This window comes from Pristiophorus japonicus, chromosome 4 (genome assembly GCF_044704955.1).
Source record: "Pristiophorus japonicus isolate sPriJap1 chromosome 4, sPriJap1.hap1, whole genome shotgun sequence".
NCBI classification, from domain to species: Eukaryota; Metazoa; Chordata; class Chondrichthyes; family Pristiophoridae; genus Pristiophorus; species Pristiophorus japonicus.
The window spans coordinates 63,134,255-63,159,969 of record NC_091980.1 but is presented as its reverse complement, the minus strand read 5'-3'; the positions used below and the strand labels follow the sequence as shown (position 1 = coordinate 63,159,969).

At 43.3% G+C, this 25,715-nt stretch overlaps 1 protein-coding gene across 1 annotated transcript in view; it reads left to right on the top strand.

The window, feature by feature from the left end:
* Nucleotides 1-25,236, top strand: part of LOC139262070 (polypeptide N-acetylgalactosaminyltransferase 10-like) — a 157,247-nt gene extending 132,011 nt beyond the window's left edge. Inside the window, exons 9-12 of the mRNA XM_070877225.1 lie at nucleotides 4,186-4,407; nucleotides 5,758-5,874; nucleotides 6,315-6,464; nucleotides 22,825-25,236. Coding sequence (XP_070733326.1) covers nucleotides 4,186-4,407; nucleotides 5,758-5,874; nucleotides 6,315-6,464; nucleotides 22,825-22,986 — 651 coding nt within the window. The 3' untranslated portion in view covers nucleotides 22,987-25,236. The remainder of the gene's footprint in view (nucleotides 1-4,185; nucleotides 4,408-5,757; nucleotides 5,875-6,314; nucleotides 6,465-22,824) is intronic.
* The last annotated feature ends 479 nt before the right edge of the window (nucleotides 25,237-25,715 follow it).

The following is a 25,715-nucleotide window of genomic DNA, read 5'->3' as shown; positions in this document are numbered from 1 at the left end:
GGTGCATACATTACAAGAAGTTTTGATCGAGTAAATAGGGAAAAAATATTCCCTCTGGCCGGTGGGCCAGTAACTCAAGGTCATAGATCCAAAATCATTGCAAAAGATCTAGAGGGGAGAGGAGGAGAATATTTTTCACTGTGTTGTCGGGATCTCGAATGCACTACATAAAAAGGCGGTGGAATGTGATTCCATAAATAATTTTAGAAGGGAGCTGGACAGGTAGGGAGGAACTTACAGGGTTATGGACAAAAAGTGGGGATGTGAACCTAAGCATGGCTGCTCTTTCAAACAGCCAGTACTGGCATAATAGGCCGAATGGCCTCCTTCTGTGCTGTAAGTTTCTATGATTCTGTGTATTGCTTTGCTTTCATCATAAAAGATAGGTATAACTGTTGCCTCCTGCTATTTTTAAAAATTTGTTCCGGGATGTGGGGGTTGCTGGCAAGGCCAGCATTTATTGCCCATCTCTAATTGCCCTTGAGAAGGTGGTGGTATAGCTGCCATTTTGAACTGCTGCAGTACTTGTGGTGAAGGAACTCCCTCAGTGCTGTTAGGGAGTTCCAGGATTTTGATCCAGTAACGATGAAGGAATGGCGAGATATTTCCAAGTCAGGATGGTGTGTAACTTGGAGGAGGTGATGGTGCTCCATTGTCATGAAATTATTCTATTAACTTTTCAAACTGCCTCTGATTTTCTGACTACACAAGTGTGGAACATGTTTAGCCTTTAGAGACAATTTTGGAGGAAGCACCTATCTTGTATGTTTTTTTTGATTGTCAACCAGTCCAATAAGATCCAAATGGAAGGATAAGAAAAGGTCCAGCTCGGCATTGGTTCCTGTGGGTCTTGCACCCCCTACATGACAGTTTGGCATTACTGAGGTGTAATGGCACAGGTCTTACGGAGTGCTCAGGACTCGTCACCAACAAGTGCTAAATGGAACAAATGTTTCATAGTGCACTTGTGTTGAGTTTCGGGTACAAAGGCCAGCTGCTTGAGGTTAACTATTAAATCCTGCTTCCCTTAGCCTGCCAGTAGAATTGTAGACCCAGTTTGTAAATGAGTTATGCGAAGTTCTGCAATTTATACTGCTTGTTTGTAAATGTACACATCATCTATGATTCAATTTTTCTCCTATTTTATCAAGAAAATTCAGCAGTGAGTTGGGCTCCAGTTTACAGTGACGTATGCCCAAGTGGTACGAGACCTTCCCTGCACATAATTTTTTCAGCACATAATGGAGTCAAGTTTGTTTATTAAACAGAGAATAGCTTTGACTGCGTTCAGTTCCATGTGTGACTTTGATTTGACAGTATGAAGAAAATGTTGAGTTGTACTTGTATAAAAATTTGAAACTAATCAACATTGACACTTGATGAATTGTGCCTCCAGTAATAAATATTGGTGTGAGGACTTCAGATTTGTGTAGGTTGGCAATGTGATAAGGCAAATTTAGAGGCTGGAGGGGCTTCAGCCAAGTGGGTGCATTGCTAAAGTTCAGGATACTTCCACACACAGTTGGGTCACAACTTGGCAGATCACAAAACTCCACCAATTTGTGTAATGTGCCTCTTCTTGGAGTTTGACAGGCATCAAAAGTCTGGAGTCCACTTCCATGTACACCCAAACAATGCCCAATACAGGAAGGGGAAATGGATTAACCAATACTCCTGAAAACAAAAGCTCCAGATTCCACGATTGTCAGTCCACATAGGCAGAAAATATGGGCCCAAGTTTCCACAAGAAAAAAAACGGGCGCCCCTCCGAGCTGGACGCCCGTTTTCCGCGACTAAAACGGCGCCTAAAAAAATTCTCCACCTACCTGTAGGTCCTCTGGCCCTCGGCGCAGTCAGCACAAGCTGTGGGGGGGGGCAGAGCCTGGTCCCGGCGCTGAAAACAGTGCCGGGACCTCTGCACATGCGCGCTACAGTGGGCACGCAAGTGCAGTAGCTCCAGGCGCCGAACTGTGTGGGAGGGGCCCGAAGCACGCATCCCCTAGCCCTGGCTGAATGGCCTCACTGGGGCTGCGTGAATGAGGCTCCTCCCACGGCCAGCTCCTGCTCCCCGCCCCCGACAAGACCCGACACCCGCTCCCCCCCGCCGCCCCGCCCCCCCCCCCCAGACCCGACACCCGCTCTTCCCCCCCCCCGCCGACCAGACACCTGCTCTTCCCCCCCCCCGCCGACCAGACCCGACCAGACACCCGCTCTCTCTCCCCCCCCCCGCCGACCAGACCCGACCAGACACCCGCTCCACCCCCCCCCGACACCTGCTTCCCCCCCCGCCCCGTCCCGACACCCGCTCCCCCATCCCTGCCCCGCCCGACCCGACACCCGCTCCCACCCCCCCGACCCGAGACCCGACACCCGCTCCCCCCCCCGACCCGAGACCCGCTCCCCCCCCCTACCCGAGACCCGCTCCCGCCCCCCCGACCCGAGACCCGCTCCCGCCCCCCCGACCCGAGACACGCTCCCCCCCCTCGACCCGAGACCCGCTCCCCCCCGACTGACCCGACCCGACCCGTGCTCCTGTTCCCCGACCCGACCCGCCTCCCCCCCTCTCTTCCCTCCCCCTCTCCCTCTTCCCCCCCCTCCCCCCTCTCTTCCCCCCCCCCTCCCCCCTCTCTTCCCCCCCCTCCCCCCTCTCTTCCCCCCCCTCCCCCCTCTCTTAGAAACATAGAAACATAGAAAATAGGTGCAGGAGTAGGCCATTCGGCCCTTCTAGCCTGCACTGCCATTCAATGAGTTCATGGCTGAACATTCAACTTCAGTACCCCATTCCTGCTTTCTCGCCATACCCCTTGATCCCCCTAGCAGTAAGGACCTCATCTAACTCCTTTTTGAATATATTTAGTGAATTGGCCTCAACAACTTTCTGTGGTAGAGAATTCCACAGGTTCACCACTCTCTGGGTGAAGAAGTTCCTCCGCATCTCGGTCCTAAATGGCTTACCCCTTATCCTTAGACTGTGACCCCTGGTTCTGGACTTCCCCAACATTGGGAACATTCTTCCTGCATCTAACCTGTCTAACCCCGTCAGAATTTTATATGTTTCTATGAGGTCCCCTCTCATTCTTCTGAACTCCAGTGAATACAAGCCCAGTTGATCCAGTCTTTCTTGATAGGTCAGTCCCGCCATCCCGGGAATCAGTCTGGTGAACCTTCGCTGCACTCCCTCAATAGCAAGAATGTCCTTCCTCAGGTTAGGAGACCAAAACTGTACACAATACTCCAGGTGTGGCCTCACCAATGCCCTGTACAACTGTAGCAACACCTCCCTGCCCCTGTACTCAAATCCCCTTGCTATGAAGGCCAACATGCCATTTGCTTTCTTAACCGCCTGCTGCACCTGCATGCCAACCTTCAATGACTGATGTACCATGACACCCCCCTCCCCCTTCTCCCCCTCCCCCTCTCTCCCTCTCTCCCTCTCTCCCTCTCTCCCTCTCTCCCTCTCTCCCTCTCTCCCTCTCTCCCTCTCTCCCTCTCTCCCTCTCAGCGGCACGAACGGCTGCAGAATTCTCCCTGGCTGAAGCACTTTCACACAGGTAGGAAGATGGTTTATTTAATCTTTTCTTGGCTTATAAATGTTTATTCAGGTTGGATTTATTTGTATAATATTTGTAGAAGTATAAATAAGGATTTATTGTCGAATTTAATGAGTTCCCTTCCCCCACCCCCCTCCCCCCTCCCCCCACCTCGTTCTGGACGCCTAATTTGTAACCTGCGCCTGATTTTTTAATGTGTAGAACAGGTTTTTTCAGTTCTACAAAAATCTTCACTGGCTCCATTCTACTTTAGTTTGGAGTACATTTTCACTGTGGAAACTTTCAAATCAGGCGTCAGTGGCCGGACACGCCCCCTTTTGAAGAAAAAATTCTGTTCTAAACTAGAACTGTTCTACCTGACTAGAACTGCAGAAAAAAAAATGTGGAGAATTGCAATTTCTAAGATAGTCCGTTCTCCACCAGTTGCTCTTAAAAATCAGGCGCGAATCATGTGGAAACTTGGGCCCATTGTATCTCCTAAAGCACTTGAACTTCAGGAATTATAAACAAATGTTCTCTGCCCTTACAGCATCTTCAAAAAATGTGTGTATGTAATGTTCCAAATTTGATTTTAAATGTGCAAAAAAAGAACCTATTACTTATCTAATTCAGAGAAGCTGTGTTTGTGTTACAGAATTTGAAACGAGTTGCTGAGGTCTGGATGGATGGGTATGCTGAGTATCTCTATCAGCGAAGACCAGAGTACAGACATATTTCTGCTGGAGATGTGAATGTACAGAAAGAACTGCGGAATTCTCTTAATTGCAAAAGTTTTAAGTGGTTCATGACTGAAGTGGCATGGGATTTGCCTAAATACTATCCACCGGTGGAACCTCCAGCTGGTGCCTGGGGAAAGGTGGGTTTGCTGGAATTTATAAAGTGATATTATGTTCAGTGTTGCCGAATTGACAGAAAGTGAAGGAGATGATGAGATTGTACAAGTATTTAACGTTCCGTGAAGCAAATACAATTGAAACTATAAGTATAAACCTTATAAATATGACTTCAGCAGTCAGTGCTATCGTGGAGACCTTTAACTAGGAGACTGTACTGGGTTCCTGAACTAATGAATAGGTACTCATATAAAAGATCAGTTTAAGTGGAATGAACTGGTACAGGGAATAGAAAGCAGGAGCATAGATAGGAAAGCCATTGTAATAGGGAAGAGCAATTATATAGGTAGACAGTGAAATGTAAGAGGTAAATAATGTTAAGAGCTTTTTTTTGTTTTCCTAGGGTAAGGAATATAGAAACAAGGGTTGATGAGTTAAGAGGGGAAAGGCCATGAACCAGTAGAAGGGTGTTACATGTCAAATGGAATTATTTCCTGAACAGATGTCAATGGAGCTATAACAAGGAATCTAAAGGTACATTTACAAACAAAATTCCAGAAAAGATGGTGATTTTTCTGGTTGTTCAACTGTCTGGGAGCATGGAAGGGTTTGAGAATCTTAAACACTAAAAAACAATTAGTTAACCAGTAGAAAGAAGAAATAATAATGTTGGCAAAGAGAGGAATATAAAACGTGGTTGGTGAACAATTACAATATTATTAAAATTAATAGTCTGAAAGAAATAAACAAGTAGAGAATATCGATGGATTTCTTCTTTCGTACAGTAGTAGCAAAGCAAATCAAATGTCAATATCCATGTCTGATATCCAGGCCAAAGCTTCCAGTGTAACAGCGTGGATATCTTGTAGCCTACCTGCAAATTTCCTCTGAGGGCAATACTCAATGATGTGGAGCTCCACAGTCACATGCTTTAATCTTCCACCTATGGAGAAGTTGGTAGCATCTACCATGACCACATCATCATCATAGCCAGTCCCTCGGAATCGAGGAAGACTTGCTTCCACTCCTGAAGTGAGCTCTTTGGTGGCTGAACAGTCCAATATGGCCACTACATCGTTCATGTAAGGGAATCGTGTTGATGGCCAAAATATGTTTTCTTTCTTCCATACTTTGTTTTCATTGCTAGTAAGGGAAGATCAAAGTTATTGAAAGGGGGGAGGTTAAGCTACTGTGACAGGAGATTTGAGTCCGTGTAATGCACTGTCGTCCCTGTGTAAAGCTCAAGAAACCAGAAAAGCCCATGCAACAAAAAAAATACAAGTTTAAAAACAATTCCTGTTGCATTTGAAGTCCTCTTTTGCAGTCATTAAAAAAATAAATTTGAGATTCACGTCAACAACTTTCTTTCCCAGATTCGTAATGGTGGTATTGGTCTGTGTGTGGACAGTAAACATGGTGCTTCTGGTTCACAGCTGAAATTGGATGTCTGTATCAAAGATGATGCAGATGGATTTTGGTCACATGAACAGGTGAGTAAGCTGAAACAGTGCTTAAATTTCAGTTAACAAATTAAGAACCAGTTGGTTATAACATCATGCTGCTAATTCTCTCTGTCTCTCCTCTTCTGCTTCTGTCTGTCCCTTTCCTACTACTTCTCTCCCCTTAACTCTTTCTACTTCTTTCTCTCTGTATTTCCTGCTTCACACACTCTTTTTGTGTGTGATCTGGTGTGTTGTAGAGGGAAAGGAGCCACAAACATTTGCAGGCTGCCTTTGGGATGGGAGTTGTGGGGAAAATTGGACCTTCAGTGGCCCTTTCTTCTTCCTTCTCCCACCGCCTCCATCCCATGTTGTCTCTTCCCATTACCTTTCATAGGCATTGTAGTGTAAGCTTTTCAGTATTTTGTCATTTTTTGCAGGTGTTTGTGACATTACTACTTTCATAACCACTTCTGAACTTTGCACATCAGGTATTCACATTGGGTTGGCGAGAAGATATACGCCCTGGAGATCGCTTGCACACTAGAAAAGTTTGTTTTGATGCTGTTTCACATACCAGTCCAGTCATACTATTTGACTGCCATGGAATGAGTGGAAACCAGCTGTGGAAGTATAAAAAGGTGAGACAGACAAAGAGTAGCCTTTCCCAGTGCCACTAACTTTTGGAAGCTCTTTTCTCCAAATTGACATAGGATATTACCTGTGCAGTGCCTATTGATCAATCAGCTGCATTAAGTTAAAATAATTAAATGAAGTGTAAATAAATGAAAAGTTCTAATACAGTACAAGTTGAATCTCACCAATTTCTATAATTGAAGAAATTCTACTTAAGGGAAATGTCAAAATATTTCAAATGATTACACATCCATCATATAGCACACCCATCACAGCTCAAAGTGCTATACTTTAAAGTATATCACACAATGTACCTGATTACCTCAAATATAATTTCCATAAAACTACAACTCACAACTGAAAGTATGGAATATATTTGAGGGTATAACTAGCAAAGTAGATAAGGAGAAAATGGTGGAGGTAATATATTTGGATTTTCAGAAGGTGCCACACACAGGTTGTTGCACAAGATTAGGGCTCATGCAATTGGGGGTAATATATTAGCCTGGATTGAGGATTGGTTAACCAATGGAAAACAGAGAATGGGAATAAATGGGTCATTTTTGAGATGGCAGGGTGTAACTAGTAGAGTGCCTGAAGGGTCAGTGCTTGGGCCTCAGCTATTTAAAATCTATATCAATGATTTAGATTTAGATGGGAACCGTTGTGATTCAGCAAGAAGGTGGCAGATGGAGTATAATGTGAGGAAGTATAAAATCATCCACTTTGGTAGGAAAAATGAACAAACATTCAAAAGGTGCAAGATTAGTAAATGTTGGTATTGGGAATTACTGACAGTTAACATGCAGGTACAGCGAGCAATTCGGAAGGCAAATGGCATGTTGGCCTTTATTGCAAGGGGGTTGGAGTATAAGAGTAAGGAAGTCTTCTTGCAATTATATAGTGATTTGGTGAGACTACACCTGGAGTACTGTGTACAGTTTTAGTCCCTTACCTAAGGAAGGATATACTTGCCGTAGAGGGATGTAACGAACATTCACTAGATTGATTCCTGGAATGAGAGATTGAGTAGAATGGGTCTATATTCTCTGGAGTTTAGAAGAATGAGAGGTGATCTCATTGAAACATATAAAAATCTTAGACAACTTGGCAGGGTGGATGCTGAGAGATTTTTTTCCCCTGGCTAGAGAGTCTAGAACTAGGGGTCATAGTCTCAGGATAAGGGATCGGTCATTTAGGACTGAGATGAGGAGAAATATCTTCACTCAGAGGGTTGTGAATCTTTGGAATTCTCTACATTAGAGGGTTGTGGATGTCTAGTCGATGAGTATATTCAAGACTGAGATCGATAGTTATGGGGATAGGGCGGGAAAGTGGAGTTGATTTCGAAGTTCAGCCAGGATCTTATTGAATGGTGGAGCAGGCCCAATGGGCCTTATGGCCTACTCCTATTTCTTATGTTCTGAAAATGTAGCAAGTGGGAATGCAAATTACTAATCAAGAATCAACAGTCAGAGAACAGCTACCAATACAACTAGCTAGGAAGAGAAAAAGAGCAATGAAATTACTCAAAATATTGATTGACACAGGGGTTAAATGAACCTGTATGCGGAGTTAAAACTCCTGGTCTACACCAACACCCTGCTGTGCGCTTGTCAAAGTAGTCTTGGCAACAGATAAAATGCGGACAAGAAGCTCGGCATGGGTTTAAGCAGGATTCTAAGCCTTTACATTTCTGGGCTTAAAGTTGCAGTTGAGGAGGTTGATTGAGTCAAGGATTGTGGCATGGAAGTGCAGCTGGAATCAGTTTTACCAACACTTACTTAGAGGAAGTTATGACTATTCCAGAGCTTAATGTTAGATAGACATTAGGAAAGGGTGGCAACAGTGGTGACATCAAAGGTGGAGACCAAGAATTAAAGCAGCATGTCAAATTGACTCCATATTTCCAGATGATGTTGCCAATCAACAGTATGTAAATGAAGATAATAAGGATGGAGCCCAGGGGTATACTAAATATTGACCATATGGGCGCAAAAGGAGAAACCATTGAAGATGTAGTCACTTTGTAATAAGGGCTGGATAGGACTAGAATTGGGAGGAACAGTGTCATGGAGATGGACTGCACTGGAAAATGTATAGAGGTAGTCCATAGAAACATAGAAAATAGGTGCAGGAGCAGGCCATTCGGCCCTTCGAGCCTGCACCACCATTCAATAAGATCATGACTGATCATTCACCTCCGTACCCCTTTCCTGCTTTCTCTCCATACCCCTTGATCCCTTTAGCCATAAGGGCCATATCTAACTCCCTCTTGAATATGTCTAATGAACTGGCATCAACAACTCTCTGCAATAGGGAATTCCACAGGTTAACAACTCTGAGTGAAGAAGTTTCTCCTCATCTCAGTCCTAAATGGCCCAACCCTTATCCTAAGACTGTGTCCCCTGGTTCTGGACTTCTCCATCATCGGGAACATTCTTCCCACATCTAACCTGTCCAGTCCCGTCAGAATCTTGTAAGTTTCTACGAGATCCCCTCTCATCATTCTAAACTCCAGTGTATAAAGACCCAGTTGATCCAGTCTCTCCTCATACGTCAGTCTTGCCATCCTGGGAATCAGTCTGGTAAACCTTCGCTGCACTCCCTCAATAGCAAGAATGTTCTTCCTCAGATTAGGAGACCAAAACTGAACACAATATTCCAGGTGAGGCCTCACCAAGGCCCTGTACAACTGCAGTAAGACCTCCCTGCTCCTATACTCAAATCCCCTAGCTATGAAGGCCAACATACCATTTGCCGTCTTCACCGCCTGCTGTACCTGCATGCCAACTTTCAATGACTGATGAACCACGACACCCAGGTCTCGTTGCACATCCCCCTTTCCTAATCTGCCACCATTCGGATAATAATCTGCCTTAGTGTTTTTGCCCCCAAAGTGGATAACCTCACATTTATCCACATTATACTGCATCTGCCATGCATTTGCCCAATCACCTAACCTGTCCAAGTCACCCTGCAGCCTTTTAGCATCTTCCTCACAGCTCACACCACCACCCAAGCTTATTATCATCTGCAAACTTGGAGATATTACACTCAATTCCTTCATCTAAATCATTAATGTATATTGTAAAGAGCTGGGGTCCCAGCACTGAGCCCTGTGGCACTCCACTAGTCACTGTCTGCCATTCTGAAAAGGGCCTGTTTATTCCGACTCTCTGCTTCCTGTCTGCCAACCAGTTCTCTATCCACATCAGTACATTACCCACAATACCATGTGCTTTGATTTTGCACACCAATCTCTTGTGTGGGACCTTGTCAAAAGCCTTTTGAAAGTCCAAATACACCACATCCACTGGTTCTCCCTTTGTCCAATCTACTAGTTACATCCTCAAAGAATTCCAGAAGATTTGTCAAGCATGATTTCCCTTTCATAAATCCATGCTGACTTGGACCGATCCTGTCACTGCTTTCCAAATGCACTGCTATTTCATCTTTAATAATTGATTCCAACATTTTCCCCACTACTGATGTCAGGCTAACCAGTCTATAATTACCCGTTTTCTCTCTCCCTCCTTTTTTAAAAAGTGTGTTACATTAGCTACCCTCCAGTCCATAGGAACTGATCCAGAGTCGATAGACTGTTGGAAAATGATCACCAATGCATCCACTATTTCTATGGCCACTTCCTTAAGTACTCTGGGATGCAGACTATTAGGCCCCGGGGATTTATCAGCCTTCAATACCATCAATTTCCCTAACACAATTTCCCACCAGGTTGAAGGCAGTGGAAAGTTTGAGGATGATAACTTGCTGTATCATGTGCAGCCAACCATCAGGAGTCACATTCCCGATGTGATCAGTTAACTGCACTTCAGTACAGACAGTAAGCTCATCTGTGTATTTAACTTGCCTTCGCATATTCTTTTTAAATAAGGTATAAGGTAAAGGACGCGACTGCTGCCAACAAAGTTGAAGTAGTTGCACATGCGCAGTCTCGGTTTTTTTGGGTTGTTCACTTCGGGACTCAAGGGATCTGGGGAAAAAATGCTGGGAATACAGAGCGAGCCTCCTGGTGTCACTGGTTCTATGGGAAAGAAAAGCAGAAACATTATTGATATCAGCTTACAGATTAATGCACAGAAAGGTTCTGTGCAGCTTCCGGCCTTTGGCGGTCACTCTGTTAAAATAAATAATCATATATAATACAAAATAAAATGGATTGTCAGTGATGATTTACAGAGTTATGTTTTAACTCTGCCATTCATATTATTACAAATGCAGAATCTTTGCAAGTTTTCTCGTTGCCTTGATGATTTTAGAAACAATCTTGAAATATATCAATCAAAATGTAACAAGTAGAAATGCAAATTACAAGCAAGAATCAATCGGTAAAATGATTAAGCAGTACAAAAAATTGCAAATATTCCTTAAATCCGATGTGTTGCTTTCATAGAATCATAGAATGGTTACAGCACAAAAGGCGGCCATTCGACCCGTCGAGCCCATGCCGGCTCTCTGCAAGAACACTGCAGCTAGTCCCACACCCTGCCCTTTCCCCATAGCCCTTCAAAAAACTTTCTTTTGGGTATTTATCCAACTCCCTTTTGAAAGCCATGATTGGGTCTGCCTCCACCATGCTCTCAGGCAGTGCATTCCAGATCCTAACCATTCACTGTGTAAAAAAAGTTTTTTCTCGTGTTGCCTTTGGTTCTTTTGCCAACCACCTTAAATCTGTGACCTCTGGTTCTGACCTTCTGCCAATGGGAGTAGTTTCTCTCTATCTACTTGGTCTAGACCCCTCATGATTTTGAACACCTCTATCAAATCTCCTCTCAATCTTCTCTACTCTAAAGGAGAACAACCTCAGCTTCTCCAGTCTATCTATGTAACTGAAGTCCCTCAACCCTGGAATCACTCTTGTAAATGGTTACGGACACGACAGCGGCACACCCAGCCCAGTTGACCCTGCAAAGTCCTTCTCGCCAACATCTTGGGCAAGAAAATCTCCTGCTGATTACCACCTATTGCCCTCCCTCAGCTGATGAATCAGTACTCCTCCATGTTGAACACCACTTGGAAGAAGCATTGAGGGGAGCAAGGGCACAGAATATACTCTGGGTGGGGGACTTCAATGTCTATCATCAAGAGTGGCTCAGTATCGCCACTACTGATCAAGCTGGCCGAGTCCTGAAGGACATAGCTGCCAGACTGGGCTTGCAGCAGGTGGGGAGATAGCCAACACGAGGGGAAAATCCTACTTGACCTCGTCCTCACTAATCTAGCTATCACAGATGCATCTGTCCATGACTTGGGAGGGTGGTAGGTGGTAATTAGCAGGAGGTTTCCTTGCCCGTGCTTGAACTGAAGCCATGAGACTTCATGGGGTCCGGAGTCAATGTTGAGGACTCCCAAGGCCACTCCCTCTCGACTGTATACCACTGTGCCAGTACCCCTGGTGTGTCTGTCCTGCCGGTAGCAGCAACCACTGCAGTCATTGTGGAGACGAAGTCCCGTCTTCACACTGAGGACATCATCCATCGTGTTGTGTGGCACCACCACCGTGCTAAATGGGATAGATTCAGAATAGATCTAGCAGCTCAAAATTAGGCATCCATGAGGAGCAGTGGGCCATCAGCAGCATCAGAATTGTATTCCACCACAATCTATAACCTCATGGCCCAGCATATCACTCACTCTACCATTACCATCAAGCCAAGGGACCAACCCTGGTTCAATGAAGAGTGTAGAAGAGCATGCCAGGAGCAGCACCAGGCATATCTAAAAATGAGGTGCCAACCTGGGGAAGCTGCAACACAGGACTACATGCATGCTAAACAGCGGAAGGAGCATACCATAGACAGGGCTAAGTGATCCTACAACCATCGGATCAGATTAAAGCTCTGTAGTCCTGCCACATCCAGTCGTGAATAGTGATAGACCATTAAACAACTAACAGGAGGAGGAGGCTCCATGAATACCCCCACCCTCAATGATGGCGGAGCCCAGCTCATGAGTGCAAAAGACAAGGTTGAAGCGTTTAGTCATCTTCAGCCAGAAGTGCCGAGTGGATGATCCATATCGGCCTCCTCCTGAGATCCCCACCATCTCAGAAGCCAGTTTGCAGCCAATTCAATTCACTCCATATGATATTAAGAAATGGCTGAGCGCACTGGATACAGTAAAGTCTATGGGCCCTGACAACATCCTGGCTGTGGTGCTGAAGACTTGTGCTCGAGAACTAGCTGCACCTCTAGCCAAGCTGTTCCAGTACAGCTACAACATCCATCTGACAATGTGGAAAACTGCCCAGGTATGTCCTGTTCACAAAAAGCAGGACAAATCCAATCCGGCCAATTACCACCCCATCAGTCTACTTTCAATCATCAGCAAAGTGATAGAAGATATCATCAACAGTGCTATCAAGCGGCACTTACTCACCAATAACCTGCTCACCTATGCCCGGTTTGGGTTCCGCCAGCACCATTCGGCTCCAGACCTCATTACAGCCTTGGTCCAAACATGGACAAAAGAACTGAATTCCAGAGATGAGGGAAGAGTAACATCCCTTCACATCAAGGCAGCATTTGACTGAGTGTGGCATCAAGGAGTCCTAGTAAAACTGAAGTCAATGGGAATCAGAGAAAACTCTCCACTGGCCGGATACAAAGGAAAATGGTTTTGGTGGTTGGAGATCAATCATCACAGCCCCAGGGCATCACTGCAGGTGTTCCTTACAGCAGTCTCCTAGGCCCAACCATTTTAAACTGCTTCATCAATGACCTTCCCTCCATCATAAGGTCAGAAGTGGGGATGTTCGCTGATGACTGCAGAGTGTTCAGTGCCATTTGCAACTCCTCAGATAATGGAGCAGTCCATGCCCGCATGCAACAAGAACTGGACAACATTCAGGCTTGGGCTGATAAGTGGTAAGCAACATTCGCGCTGCACAAGTGCCAAGCAATGACTATCTCCGATAAGCGAGAGTCTAACCACCGCCCCTTGACATTTAACGGCATTACCATCACCGAATCCCCTACCATCCTGGGGATCACCATTGACCAGAAACTTAACTGGACCAGCCACATAAATACTGTGCCAACAAGAGCAGTTCAGAGGCTGGGTATTCTGCGGCGAGTGTCTCACCTGACTGCCCAAAGATTTCCACCATCTACAAGGCACAAGTCAGGAGTTTGATGGAATACTCTCCACTTGACTGGATGAGTGCAGCTCAAACAACACTCCAGATGCTCGACACCATCCAGGACAAAGCAGCCTGCTTGATTGGCACCCCATCCACCACTTAAATATTCACTCTCGCCATCACCGATGTACTGTGGCTGCAGTGTGTACCATCTACAAGATGCACTGCAGCAACTCGCCAAGGCTTCTTCGGCAGCACCTCCCAAACCCGCGACCTCTACCACCTAGAAGGACAAAGGCAGCAGGCACATAGAAACATAGAAAATAGGTGCAGGATTAGGCCATTCGGCCCTTCTAGCCTGCACTGCCATTCAATGAGTTCATGGCTGAACATGCAACTTCAGTACCCCATTCCTGCTTTCTCGCCATACCCCTTGATCCCCCTAGTAGTAAGGACTTCATCTAACACCCTTTTGAATATATTTAGTGAATTGGCCTCAACAACTTTCTGTGGTAGAGAATTCCACAGGTTCACCACTCTCTGGGTGAAGAAGTTTCTTCTCATCTCGGTCCTAAATGGCTTACCCCTTATCCTTAGACTGTGACCCCTGGTTCTGGACTTCCATGGGAATACCACCACCTCCACGTTCCCCCCTCCAAGTCACACACCACTCTGACTTGGAAGTATATCGCCATTCCTTAAATCCTGGAACTCCCTCCCTAACAGTACTGTGGGAGTACCTTCACCATATGGAGTGCAACGGTTCAAGAAGGCGGCTCACCACCATCTTCTCAAGGGCAATGAAGGATGGGCAATAAATGTTGGCCTTGCCAGCGATGCCTACATCACATGAACGAATAAAAAAAATATATATGTTCTGCACCCTCTCGAAGGCCTTCACATCCTTCCTAAAGTGTGGTACCCAGAATTGGACACAATAGTTGAGGCCAAACTCCAGTTGAGGCCGAACCAGTGTTTTATACAAGTTCATCATAATTTCCATGCAGTGGTACTCTATACCTCTATTCATGAAGCCCAGGGTTCCATAAGCTTTTTAATGCTTTCTCAACCTGCCTTGCCATCTTCAACGATTTGTGCACATATCATCTCTCTGTTCATGCACCCGCTTATATTTCCTCTCCTCATTCTACCAAAATGCATCATTTCATACTTTTCTGCATTAAATTTCATCTGCCACATATCCACCCATTTCACCAGCCTGTCTATGTCCTCTTGAAGTATATCACTATCCTATTCACTATACTTCCAAGTTTTGTGTCATCTGCAAATTTTGAAATTGTGCATTGTACACCCATATCCAAGTAATTAATATCTGTCAAGAAAAGCAGTGGTCCTAGAACTGACCCCTGGATAACACCACTGTATACCTTCCTCTAGTCCGACAAACAACTGTTCACCACTACTCTCTATTTTCTGTCACTTAGCCAATTGTGTATTCATGCTGCCACTGTCCCTTTTTAAAACATGGGCTTCAACATTGCTGGCAAGTCTATTATGTGGCACTTTGTCGAACGCCTTTTGGCAGTCCATGTACACCACATCAACCACATTGCCCTCATCAACCCTCTCTGTTACCTCATCAAAAAACTTGGATCAAGTTGGTTAAACCCGATTTGCCTTTAACAAATCTATGCTGGCTTTCCTTAATTAATCCACACTTATGCAAGTGACTTAATTTTATCCCTGATTATTGTTTCTAAAAGCTTCCCCACTATCGAGGTTAAACTGACTTAACCTATAGTTGCTTGGTTTATCTTTATACCATTTTTTGAACAAGGGTGTAACATTTGCAATTATCCAGTCCTCTGGCACCACCTCCGTTTCTAAGGAGGATTGGAAGATTATGGCCAGTACCTCCGCAATTTCTTCCTTCGCTTCCCTCAGCACCCTAGGATGCATCCCATCTGGTCCTAGTGACTTATCTACTATAAGTACAGCCAGCCTTTCTAGTACCTCATCTTTATCAATTCTTATCCCATCAGTATCTCCTCTACCTCCTCCTTCACTATGTCTATGGCAGCACCTTCTTCCTTGAAGACAGATGCAAAGTATTCATTTAGTACCTCAGACATACCTTCTGCCTCCATGCATAGGTCTCCTTTTTTGTCCCTAATTGGCCCCACCCCTCCAGATACTACCTGTTTACTATTTATATTCTTATAGAAGACTTTTGGATTTCCTTTTATGTTAGATGCCATTCTATTTTCATACCCTCTCTTTGTCCCTCTTATTTTCTTTTTCACTTCTCTGAACTTTCTCTATTTAGCCTGATAACTGTTTGTTTAACATTGTAACCATTTCTATGTGCTCCTATGGTATTCAGTTAGATGGCGCATGAAAAGAAAAAGTTTGTGACCCCCGAGATAGTTCATTGTTGACACATTTAAAGGGGAAGGATCATCTTTGGAAAGTACTTCCTTTCCAATGCACATTTTTATGTATCAGCTATACATATCACAAATTTCCTACCTGTTCTGGAAAGTCATTATTAACAGGATTGTAACATAACCATATGGACCCAACATTTCAGATTAGGTCATGGCTGGATTTCCATTCAGCTGCTAACCAGTCACTGAATGCCTACATTAAGCAAAGGTTGGCATTCTTTTTGTTTATGGATGCTGATTTGAAGCTATTAATAATGAAATAATACCATACTGGTGAAGTACATACACCCACAGCTGGTACAGATAGCACTGGATGTTACAAGGCTACTCTACATTCAGCTACAGAACTGCATAATTCTATCTCTTGCCCCCATGCTGTTTCCTAATCTTGCGACTGAGAACTTGCCATGTGAAGAATTTTGCATGCAAGCTTACAATTTACCACAAAGTGGTGCAATTTACTTACAACAGAATGAACTGCAATTTTGTGTTTCCTCAGTTTCCCAGAAATGAAAAGAACTGCTAACAGTTCATTGGTCATTCCTGTATATGCCTAAACTGCTGTCTTAGAAAAGCACTCTCTTTTCACCTATCTTATACTGCATCAGAGTTACGTTTGTATCTTCTCTATTAGTCATCCTGATCACTGCTGGGTTGAGACTGTCTAAATCCAACTCTCGTGGACCATTAATTTACCAGGGAGAGAAAGTTTAGTATGCTTTATGTTAACATTTAGATTAACTTTTGGATTACTGGCAAGTCCAGAGAAATTGCAGGCACTTCTCAGGTTAGACAATTTTCCAAAATAAAATTCAGTTCACACACTAGCACAGAAACAAATACTGTTACTATAGTAATAAACCTACAAGGAGGTAAAGAATAGCTTTATTATAGTAATGTTAACCTTAAACTTAAAAATATGCAATTGCAAAACTACACATTGCTTTCAATTTTAAAAGTATTTCTGCTTTGCTCTGTCTTCAATTATTTAATTCTCTTTTTTTTCTCCCCTTCTCTCTCTCTCATTTTTCTATCTAACATTATTAATTCTAAACCTTTTATTCTTTAAAAAAAAAATGAATTTCAAACAATTTCTTTATTTGTTTTCTTCCTCTTCCTGGTTCCCACTCTTCATTTTGAGGGCAGTAACAACTTTAAGTCACAGTGTTTGGTTGAAAATTAACTACGAAGATCTTCTTTGAAGCCAATGAAATGCAAAATGTGTAAGAATTGACATGGTCATATCATGAATGCAACAAAGTCAATCTTTGACATGCAGAAATGCATCACATCAGTAACGGCTGCCACCAGATGAGTTATTTGAATCGGTACCCCCTGGATCTACTTCAAGGGTTAAGATTGGATTAAGAAATCTAATTTTTGGTTCCATTTTTAAAATTAAGCTGAGTGCATTCGTATTATATCCACTTGGTAAAGCAATATGATACAACCCAAATAAATCCCCATAGACACTATGATTTCCAGACCAATGCAGAAAGTAACCCTCCCTGCATCCGATGGTTGACCATGACAAAAATGCCTTTCGGAGAAATTCTCACTGAATCACAGTCAAGAATGGAATTTAAACTTTGTCCACTTAGACAAGAGTCCAATAACTAACATTGTTGATTCTGGGTTCAGGCTGGCTGCAGTGGTGTAAAGATACTGGGGCAGAGTTTCTGCTCAGGTGCGCTGGTTTTTTTCGGTGTAATTTGCCCAAAATCGGCTTAACCACGCAAAAGATCAAGGAATTTTGAGAGCAAATTTCATTCAGCACAAATCGAGTTTCTGCAATCTTTTGCGCTAGTTTAAAAAATATTGTGCAAGAAGCAGGCCTCACCCACAAAACTGGCCACGCCCCCAGGAAGAATTAATCACCATTGGGAGTTTCCGCTAATTGCACCTGTTTGCAGGCCTTCGAGGAGACTCTTAAAAATAAATACAAAAGCAAAATACTATGGATGCTGGAAATCTGAAATAAAAGCAGAAAAGGTTGGAAATACTCAGCAGGTCAGGCAACGTAGAAATTTATGGCACAAAAGGCGGCCATCGTGCCTGCGCCGATTGAAAAGGCGCTATCCAGCCTAATCCCACTTTCCAGCTCTTGGTCCATAGCCCTGTAGGTTACAGCACTTCAAGTGCACATCCAAATACTTTTTAAATGTGATGAGGGGTTCTGCCTCTACCACCCTTTCAGGCAGTGAGTTCCAGACCCCTACCACCCTCGGGGTGAAAAAAGTTCTGCTCAACTTCCCTCTAATCCTTCTATTTACCCAGTACTTTAAATCTATGTCCCCTGGTTATTGACCTCTCTGCTGAGGGAAATAGATCCTGCATATCCACTTTTATCTAGGCCCCTCATAATTTTATACACTTCAGCCTCCTCTGTTCTAAAGAACACAAACCCAGCCTATCCAATCTTTCCTCATAGCTAAAATTCTTCAGTGTTGACAACATCCTAGTCAATCTACTCCGTACCCTCTCTAATGCAATCACATATTTCCTGTAGTGTGATGACCAGAATTGTACACAATACTCTAGCTGTAGCCTAATTAGTGTTTTATACAATTCAAGCATAACCTCCCTGCTCTTATTATCTATGCCTTGGCTAATAAAGGAAAGTATCCTGTATGTCGTCTTAACCACCTTATCTACCTGTCCTGCTACCTTCAGGGATCTGTGGACATGCACTCCAAGGTCCCTCTGTTCCTCTACACTTCTCAGTATCCTACCATTTAATGTGTATTCCCTTGCCTTGTTAGCCTTCCCCAAATGCATTACCTCACACTTCTTCAGATTGAATTCCATTTGCCACTTTTCTGCCCACCTGACCAGCCAATTGATATCTTCCTGCAGTCCACAGCTTTCTTCCTCACTATCAATCACATAGTCAATTTTTGTATCGTCTGCAAACTTCTTAATCATGCCCCCTACATTGAAGTCTAAATCATTGATTATATACCATAAAAGGCAAGGGACCCAGTACAGAGCCCTGAAGAACCCCACTAGAAACAGCCTTGCAGTCACAAAAACATCCATTGACCATTACCCTTTGCTTCCTGCCACTGAGCCAGTTTTGGAACCAACTTGCCACTTTCCCTTGGATCCCATGGGCTTACACTTTTCTGACCAGTCTGCCACGAGGGACCTTGTCAAAAGCCTTGCTAAAATCCATGTAGACTACATCAAACATGCTACACTCATCAACCCTCTTGGTTACCGCCTCAAAAAATTCAATCAAGTTAGTCAGACACAACCTTCCCTTAACAAATCCATGCTGACTGTTCTTGATTAATCTAACTGAATTATAAGAACATAAAAATTAGGAGCAGGAGTAGGCCATGTGGCCCTTCGAGCCTGCTCCACCATTCAATAAGATCATGGCTGATCTTCAACCTCAACTCCACTTTCCCGCCCAATTCCATATCTCTTGATTCCTCTAGAGTCCAAAAATTGGTCTATCTTGGCCTTAAATGTACTCCATGACTCAGCATCCATAATCATGATCACAACCACCAAAATCCTCTCCCATTGATACCCCTTTCACCTTCCCAGCTTCATTCCCTAAAACTAAATCCAGAACGGCTAGGTACTGGCTAAAAAAGTTCTGCTGAATGTATTTTAAAAATGATGTGCCCTCTATACCTTTTACACTGATTCTATCCCAGTTACTATTAGGGTAGTTGAAATCCCCTGTTACTGCCCTATTATTTTTGACCTTACAAAGGCCATCTTCCTCGCCGCCATGCTCCACCTCACAGTTGATAAGCTCCCCGCTGGAGTGGAGCTAAACTACAGAACCAGAGGGAAGCTGTTCAACCTTCACCATCTCCAGGCTAGGTCCAAGACCACTCCAACCTCTGTCGTCGAGCTACAGTACGCGGACGACGCCTGCGTCTGTGCACACACACAGGCTGAACTCCAGGACATAGTCGATGTATTTACCGAGGCGTATGAAAGCATGGGCCTTACGCTAAACATTTGTAAGACAAAGGCCCTCCACCAGCCTATCCTCGCCACACAGCACTGCCCCCCAAACATCAAGATCCATGGCGTGGCCCTGGACAACGTGGACCACTTCCCCTATCTCGGGAGCCTCCTATCAACAAGAGCAGGCATTGATGATGAGATCCAACACCGCCTTCAGTGCGCAACTGCAGCCTTTGGCTGCCTGAGGAAAAGAGTGTTTGAAGATCAGTCCCTCAAAACTGTCACCAAGCTCATGGTCTACAAGGCCGTAGTAATACCCGCCCTCCTGTATGGCTCAGAGACGTGGACCGTGTACAGTAGACACCTCAAGTCGCTGGAGAAATACCACTAGCGATGACTCCGCAAGATCCTGCAAATCCCCTGGGAGGACAGACGCACAAACATTAGCGTCCTCGTCTGGGCCAACATCCCCAGCATTGAAGCACTGACCACACTTGATCAGCTCCGCTGGGCAGGCCACATAGTTCGCATGCCAAACACGAGACTCCCAAAGCAAGTGCTCTACTCTGAACTTGTCCACTGCAAACGAGCCAAAGGCGGGCAGAGGAAACGTTACAAGGACACCCTCAAGGCCTCCCTGATAAAGTGCGACATCCCCACTGACACCTGGGAGTCCTTGGCCACAGACCGCCCTAAGTGGAGGAAGTGCATCCGGGAGGGCGCTGAGCTCCTCGAGTATCGTCGCCGAGAGCATGCAGAAATCAAGCGCTGGCAGCGGAAGGAGCATGCAGCAAACCAGGCTCCCTGCCCACCCTTTCCCTCAATGATTATCTGTCCGACCTGTTACAGAGACTGTAATTCCTGTATTGGACTGTACAGCCACCTAAGAACTCATGCTAAGAGTGGAAGCAAGTCTTCCTCAATTCCGAGGGACTGCCTGTGGTGAAGAGTTGAAATCCCCTATTACTGCCCTATTGTTTTTGCACTTCTTAGAAATTTGCCTACATATTTGCTCTTCTATCTTCCCCTGACTGTTTGGTGGTCTATAGTACACTGTGGGTTCTGGGTTGGCGGTCTTTTTCGAAACATAAAATTGCAGTTAGTTCGGTCATAAGTAAATTGCACCGCCTGGTGGTATGTTGTGGGTTTGCATGCAACGTTCTTCCAATGGCAAGTTCTGTTTGGGGGTCTATAGTGCACTCCCAGCTGTGTGATTGTGTCTTTTTGTTCTTTAGTTCAAACCATATGGCCTCATTTGATGATCCTTATAACACATCATCCCTCCTCATAGCTGTAATTGTTTCTTTAACCAATATTGCGACCCACCCTCCTTTATTATCCCCCTCACTATCTCGTCTGTAAACCCTGTATCCAGGAATGCTGAGCTGCCATTCACGCCCTTCTTTCAGCCATGTTTCAGTAATAGCTTCTCTCCCTTCTGAATCTATGCTCAGGTACCCAGCCCCCTGCCAAGCTAGTTTAAAACCCCCACCACACAAGGATATTGGTTCTGGCTATGTTGAGCTTGTACAGGTCCCACCTCCCTCAGAACCAGTTCCAATGCCCCAGGAATCTAAAGACCTCACTCCTGCACCATTTCTCCATTCATCTGCTCTATCCTCCTATTTCTGTACTCACTAGCATATTGCACCAGGAGTAATCCGAAGATTGCTACCTTTTGAGGTCCTGCTTATTAATCTCTGTACTCCCCAGAGGAACCACTGTCTTTATCAGAATACTGGTTAGAGAGCGAGATGCACTCAAGGGATTCCTGCACTATCTGCTTGATTCTCCTTATCTGTCTGGTGGTCACTCACTCCCTATCTGCCTATCTGCCTATCTGCCTGCACACTCTTAAGCTCCGGGGTTACCACCTCCTGAAACGTGCTATCCCCATACCTCTCAGCCTCGCGGATGCACTGCAGTGACACCAGCCACTGCTCGAGCTCTGAAACCCAGAGCTTGAGGTTCTCCAGCGGACGAAACTTTCTGCACATGTGCTTATCCAGGACACAAGAAGCATCCTGGACTTCTCACATGGCACAGGATCTATGGAGAGAGAGAGAAACAAAGTTAACGTTTGATGTCGATAACCTTTCATCAGAACCTCTGAAAATTAAGCTGTCTTTTTTGGGTGCAAGAACACTACTAAGTACATTTTAAAAGTATTTGAATTTAACTTCAAACATTTTTTTACTAAGAAATTAATTACTGTGCACCAATATAACGAGCAAATGGTTTTGTATATTTTTTTTTCTCATTTTTAGTAATTTAAAATAATTAATTACAGGTGTTGAATTGACATTAAAAATGCTTATTTTTGTGATAAACCCATTTTCAGTTGTATTAATCAAATTGCACCAAGAATATATCAAAAAATATTTTATGATTTTTTTTTAATTACCTTTTAAAACGATGCTGGATTGAGCTGGTTCATGTAGATTTTGCAATCGATGATATGCAAATGAGTGTGAATTGAAGGGGAAAAAAAACACTTTTCAAAAACGGGCGCACTTTTGGGTGCAATTTGTGCCCGGATTGCCAAAGCGGAAACTCTTGTTCAGTGTTTCAATGCATTGTCAGCCTTCCAAGTGTGTGGTCTTTTTTTGTTCTGATCTTCAATATTTTCACCCCTCCAGAAGGTGCAGGGCTGTTTGACTTTCAGGATTATCATATTTGTGCTCAATCATATCCTTGTCTAACATCAAGACATGCTTACATTCCAGTCGAGATTACTGGATAGTGTTCAGGAACTGGAACTCTAGGCTGGTGATTTTCTTCTCCTTCCATAGCCTGTGGAATTTTTATTTCTGTTAAGGAAAACAGGTTAAGCATGTTGGCAGGAGGAAATGTATATACAATGGTTTTTATCATGCTGATGCCAAAACCATTTACTCTTATCTTTTTTAATCTGTCTTTTAGGACAAGACTCTGTACCATCCAGTCAGTAATAGCTGTATGGACTGCAGTGCAACAGATAAAAACATTTTTATGAATATCTGTAACCCTTCATCCTCTACTCAACAGTGGATATTTGAAAACATAAATGCAACAATCTTGGAAAAAATGATCAAAAATTTGTAGTGACTTGTATTTAAAACACTGAGATGTAATCATTCATTTTTATTGAGGGTGGTTTTTAGGGATGTTTTTATAGCTAAATCCAGGGTTTTTTATAATTATGGTATTTTGAAAGGTTTAATCTCAGGAATGAATCAGGTATAGGCAAGTGTTTGTTAATGATGACGTCAGACGCTCTTGCAGTGCACCAGTGCTTGTATGCTGAAATAATAAAACTTGAGCTAATTTCTAGTGCCTTGCAGGTGAAAAGCAGAGCGTATACACATGACTATGGTTCATACCTCACCCTGGCAATTAGCCATCTCACTGTTTGGCAATTTATTTTCTAATTTGACTAAAAGAGATTTATAATCTCGCTAAATTGATGCAAACAATTATTTCAATTAACTGATATGATAGCACTTTAGAGATAACGGTGCAGTGAAAAATAACAATTAAAATTGACAGCAATATTTTCCAAACTGGCTAAATAGTCCTTTTGACCTCATCTGCTCTATATAAAGCTCTGTTTTCCACTGTGTGCTCTGCTGCAGTTTCAAAATTCCTTGTTTGATAAAGTATGGAATTACTATAGTTTATCCGCTATTTAATTCATTATCCTAACTCTGAATTACTTTTGGAAGAACCCCATTGAAATGAAATTACATAAATGTGCTATGGTGCCTACATGATTGTACATTATCTGTTTTAATCAGGTTGCTATAGTTACATGTTTCTCATGCAGACACCAATATTACATTTTACATTGGATTCAGGGATTACTTATCCTTTTCATTTTGCACTTTAAAATGACATTTTTGCATGCTGCCAACCTAAATAGTGGTTATCTGAAATGACCTTACTTAAGAATGTACAAGGACCTGTATTCAAATAATTTTATGCAATGCCTGAAACAGAGACATTTTTGCAAAAGTGTCTTGTTTGAGCTTGGAATCAATGAACAACAGTTAAGCACAATTTTGCTTTTAAAAAACAAAATGATCAGCAGTGGGGAGTATTTAAACTTTTACTCATTATTTATGTCTATGCACAGGGCAGCTTCTAACTACCATACAGGATCAGGTGTGCTACATGATGATAGGGAGAACAAAGTTAGAGTAATGACATTGTTTATGAATGGACCTAAACTTTCCATAGTGAATGAGAGAAATAATTTCTATGAAATGCTTCAACTCAATTATGATTGAATTCAAAGCTCCTTATACAATTTTTATGGGATTATTATGAAGAAACATTTTTTATACAAGGATAGACTACATATTGCATAGCATTTTACAGCACAAAAACAGGCTATTCAGCCCAAAAGGTCAATGCCGGTGTTTATGCTCCACATGAGCCTCCTTGCACTGTACTTCATATCGCCCTAACAACATATTGTTCTATTCCTTTCTCCCACATGTACTGATGTAACTTCCCTTAAATGCATCTATTCTAATTGTCTTGTGCGTAGCAAGTTCTACATTCTCACCAATCTGAGTAAAGAAGTTTTGTTTTGAATTCCTTATTGGATTTTTTTAGTGACTATCCTATATTTATGGCCTGTAGTTTTGGACTCCTCCCCCCCGCCCCTCCCCTCCCCTCCAAGAAAAGCTCATTTTATTTTCAAAAATCCAAAATTAGTGGGTGGGAGGAGGTGGGGGGTGGCGGGGGCTAAGAGTTAAATACTAAGCTCATTGTGCTCCAGTCTTGGCTTGTAGAAATGTTATTGGTTTGTAGATACATCAAACAGATCATTTATATAAGCAGAAATTGGGTAAAAGCTTTCAGTCCATTACTGGTCTATGGGGTGGAATGCCTTTTAAGAAATCAGAATATCACATCATGTGTCAAATACGCATGCAAGATACCTACTGTATGTATAAAGACAAGTCAACCTCTCACCCTTGTACATTTACTGAGAAAGAACATGTAAATATGGCAGTTTTTTGCCTGTGAGAAAATGTGTATTTGAAATGTGTTGTTGGTCAGGGCACCCATATTACATTTTAATTACTTAGGACATTGTGTGTATCAGCTCCAGAATATATTCTAATGGAATAATTTAAAAATCATTGTTAGAACTACAAATTGCTTTTTATATTCAACAACTATACAGTCCTCAAATTGGATGTCCACATGCTCCAAAACAGCTTGATTAAAATACTTTCTGGTATTTTCCATCTTGTCCTTTTTTTTTTTGCTATGTGAGTACGATCATTGTAAACATCTGAGGAAGGTGACACAAATTGTACTATTAAATGAAACATGACTCCTTTCAGTTTGACCATTTGTTTTTCTTTAAGTGAACACATGCATGTTTGTAAAGTCACGACTGTTTTGTCACACAGCACATAGGCACATTTAGTGTGTTGATATGGTTATACAGAGGTCTGGAAACTGCATACTTTAAGGTTGGAATAATTTGATAAGTCTGTCGGATTTGGGGGGTTAGTCACTGCCCTTTGTGGGTGTTGCTCCAGGATCTTGTCTTACCTACACACCAAGATGAAGGGCTAGAAATTTGTCAGGTTTGCGCCCGTTTTTCGCCATGGTGAAGCGGAAAAAGTAATTTTTTTTGGCCCTAAATGAGTCGCACAAAATTTAGCACCCAGGTGGAAAATTCGGCAGTGGTTTTGCTTCGATGCTAAAAATGATTGCCCGCCTGTTTTATTAGCCATTTTTTATGACATCAATTGGCATGCAACTGTGCGCTATCGCCGGGGGGGGGTGGGGGGGGGGGGGGCGGAAAATTT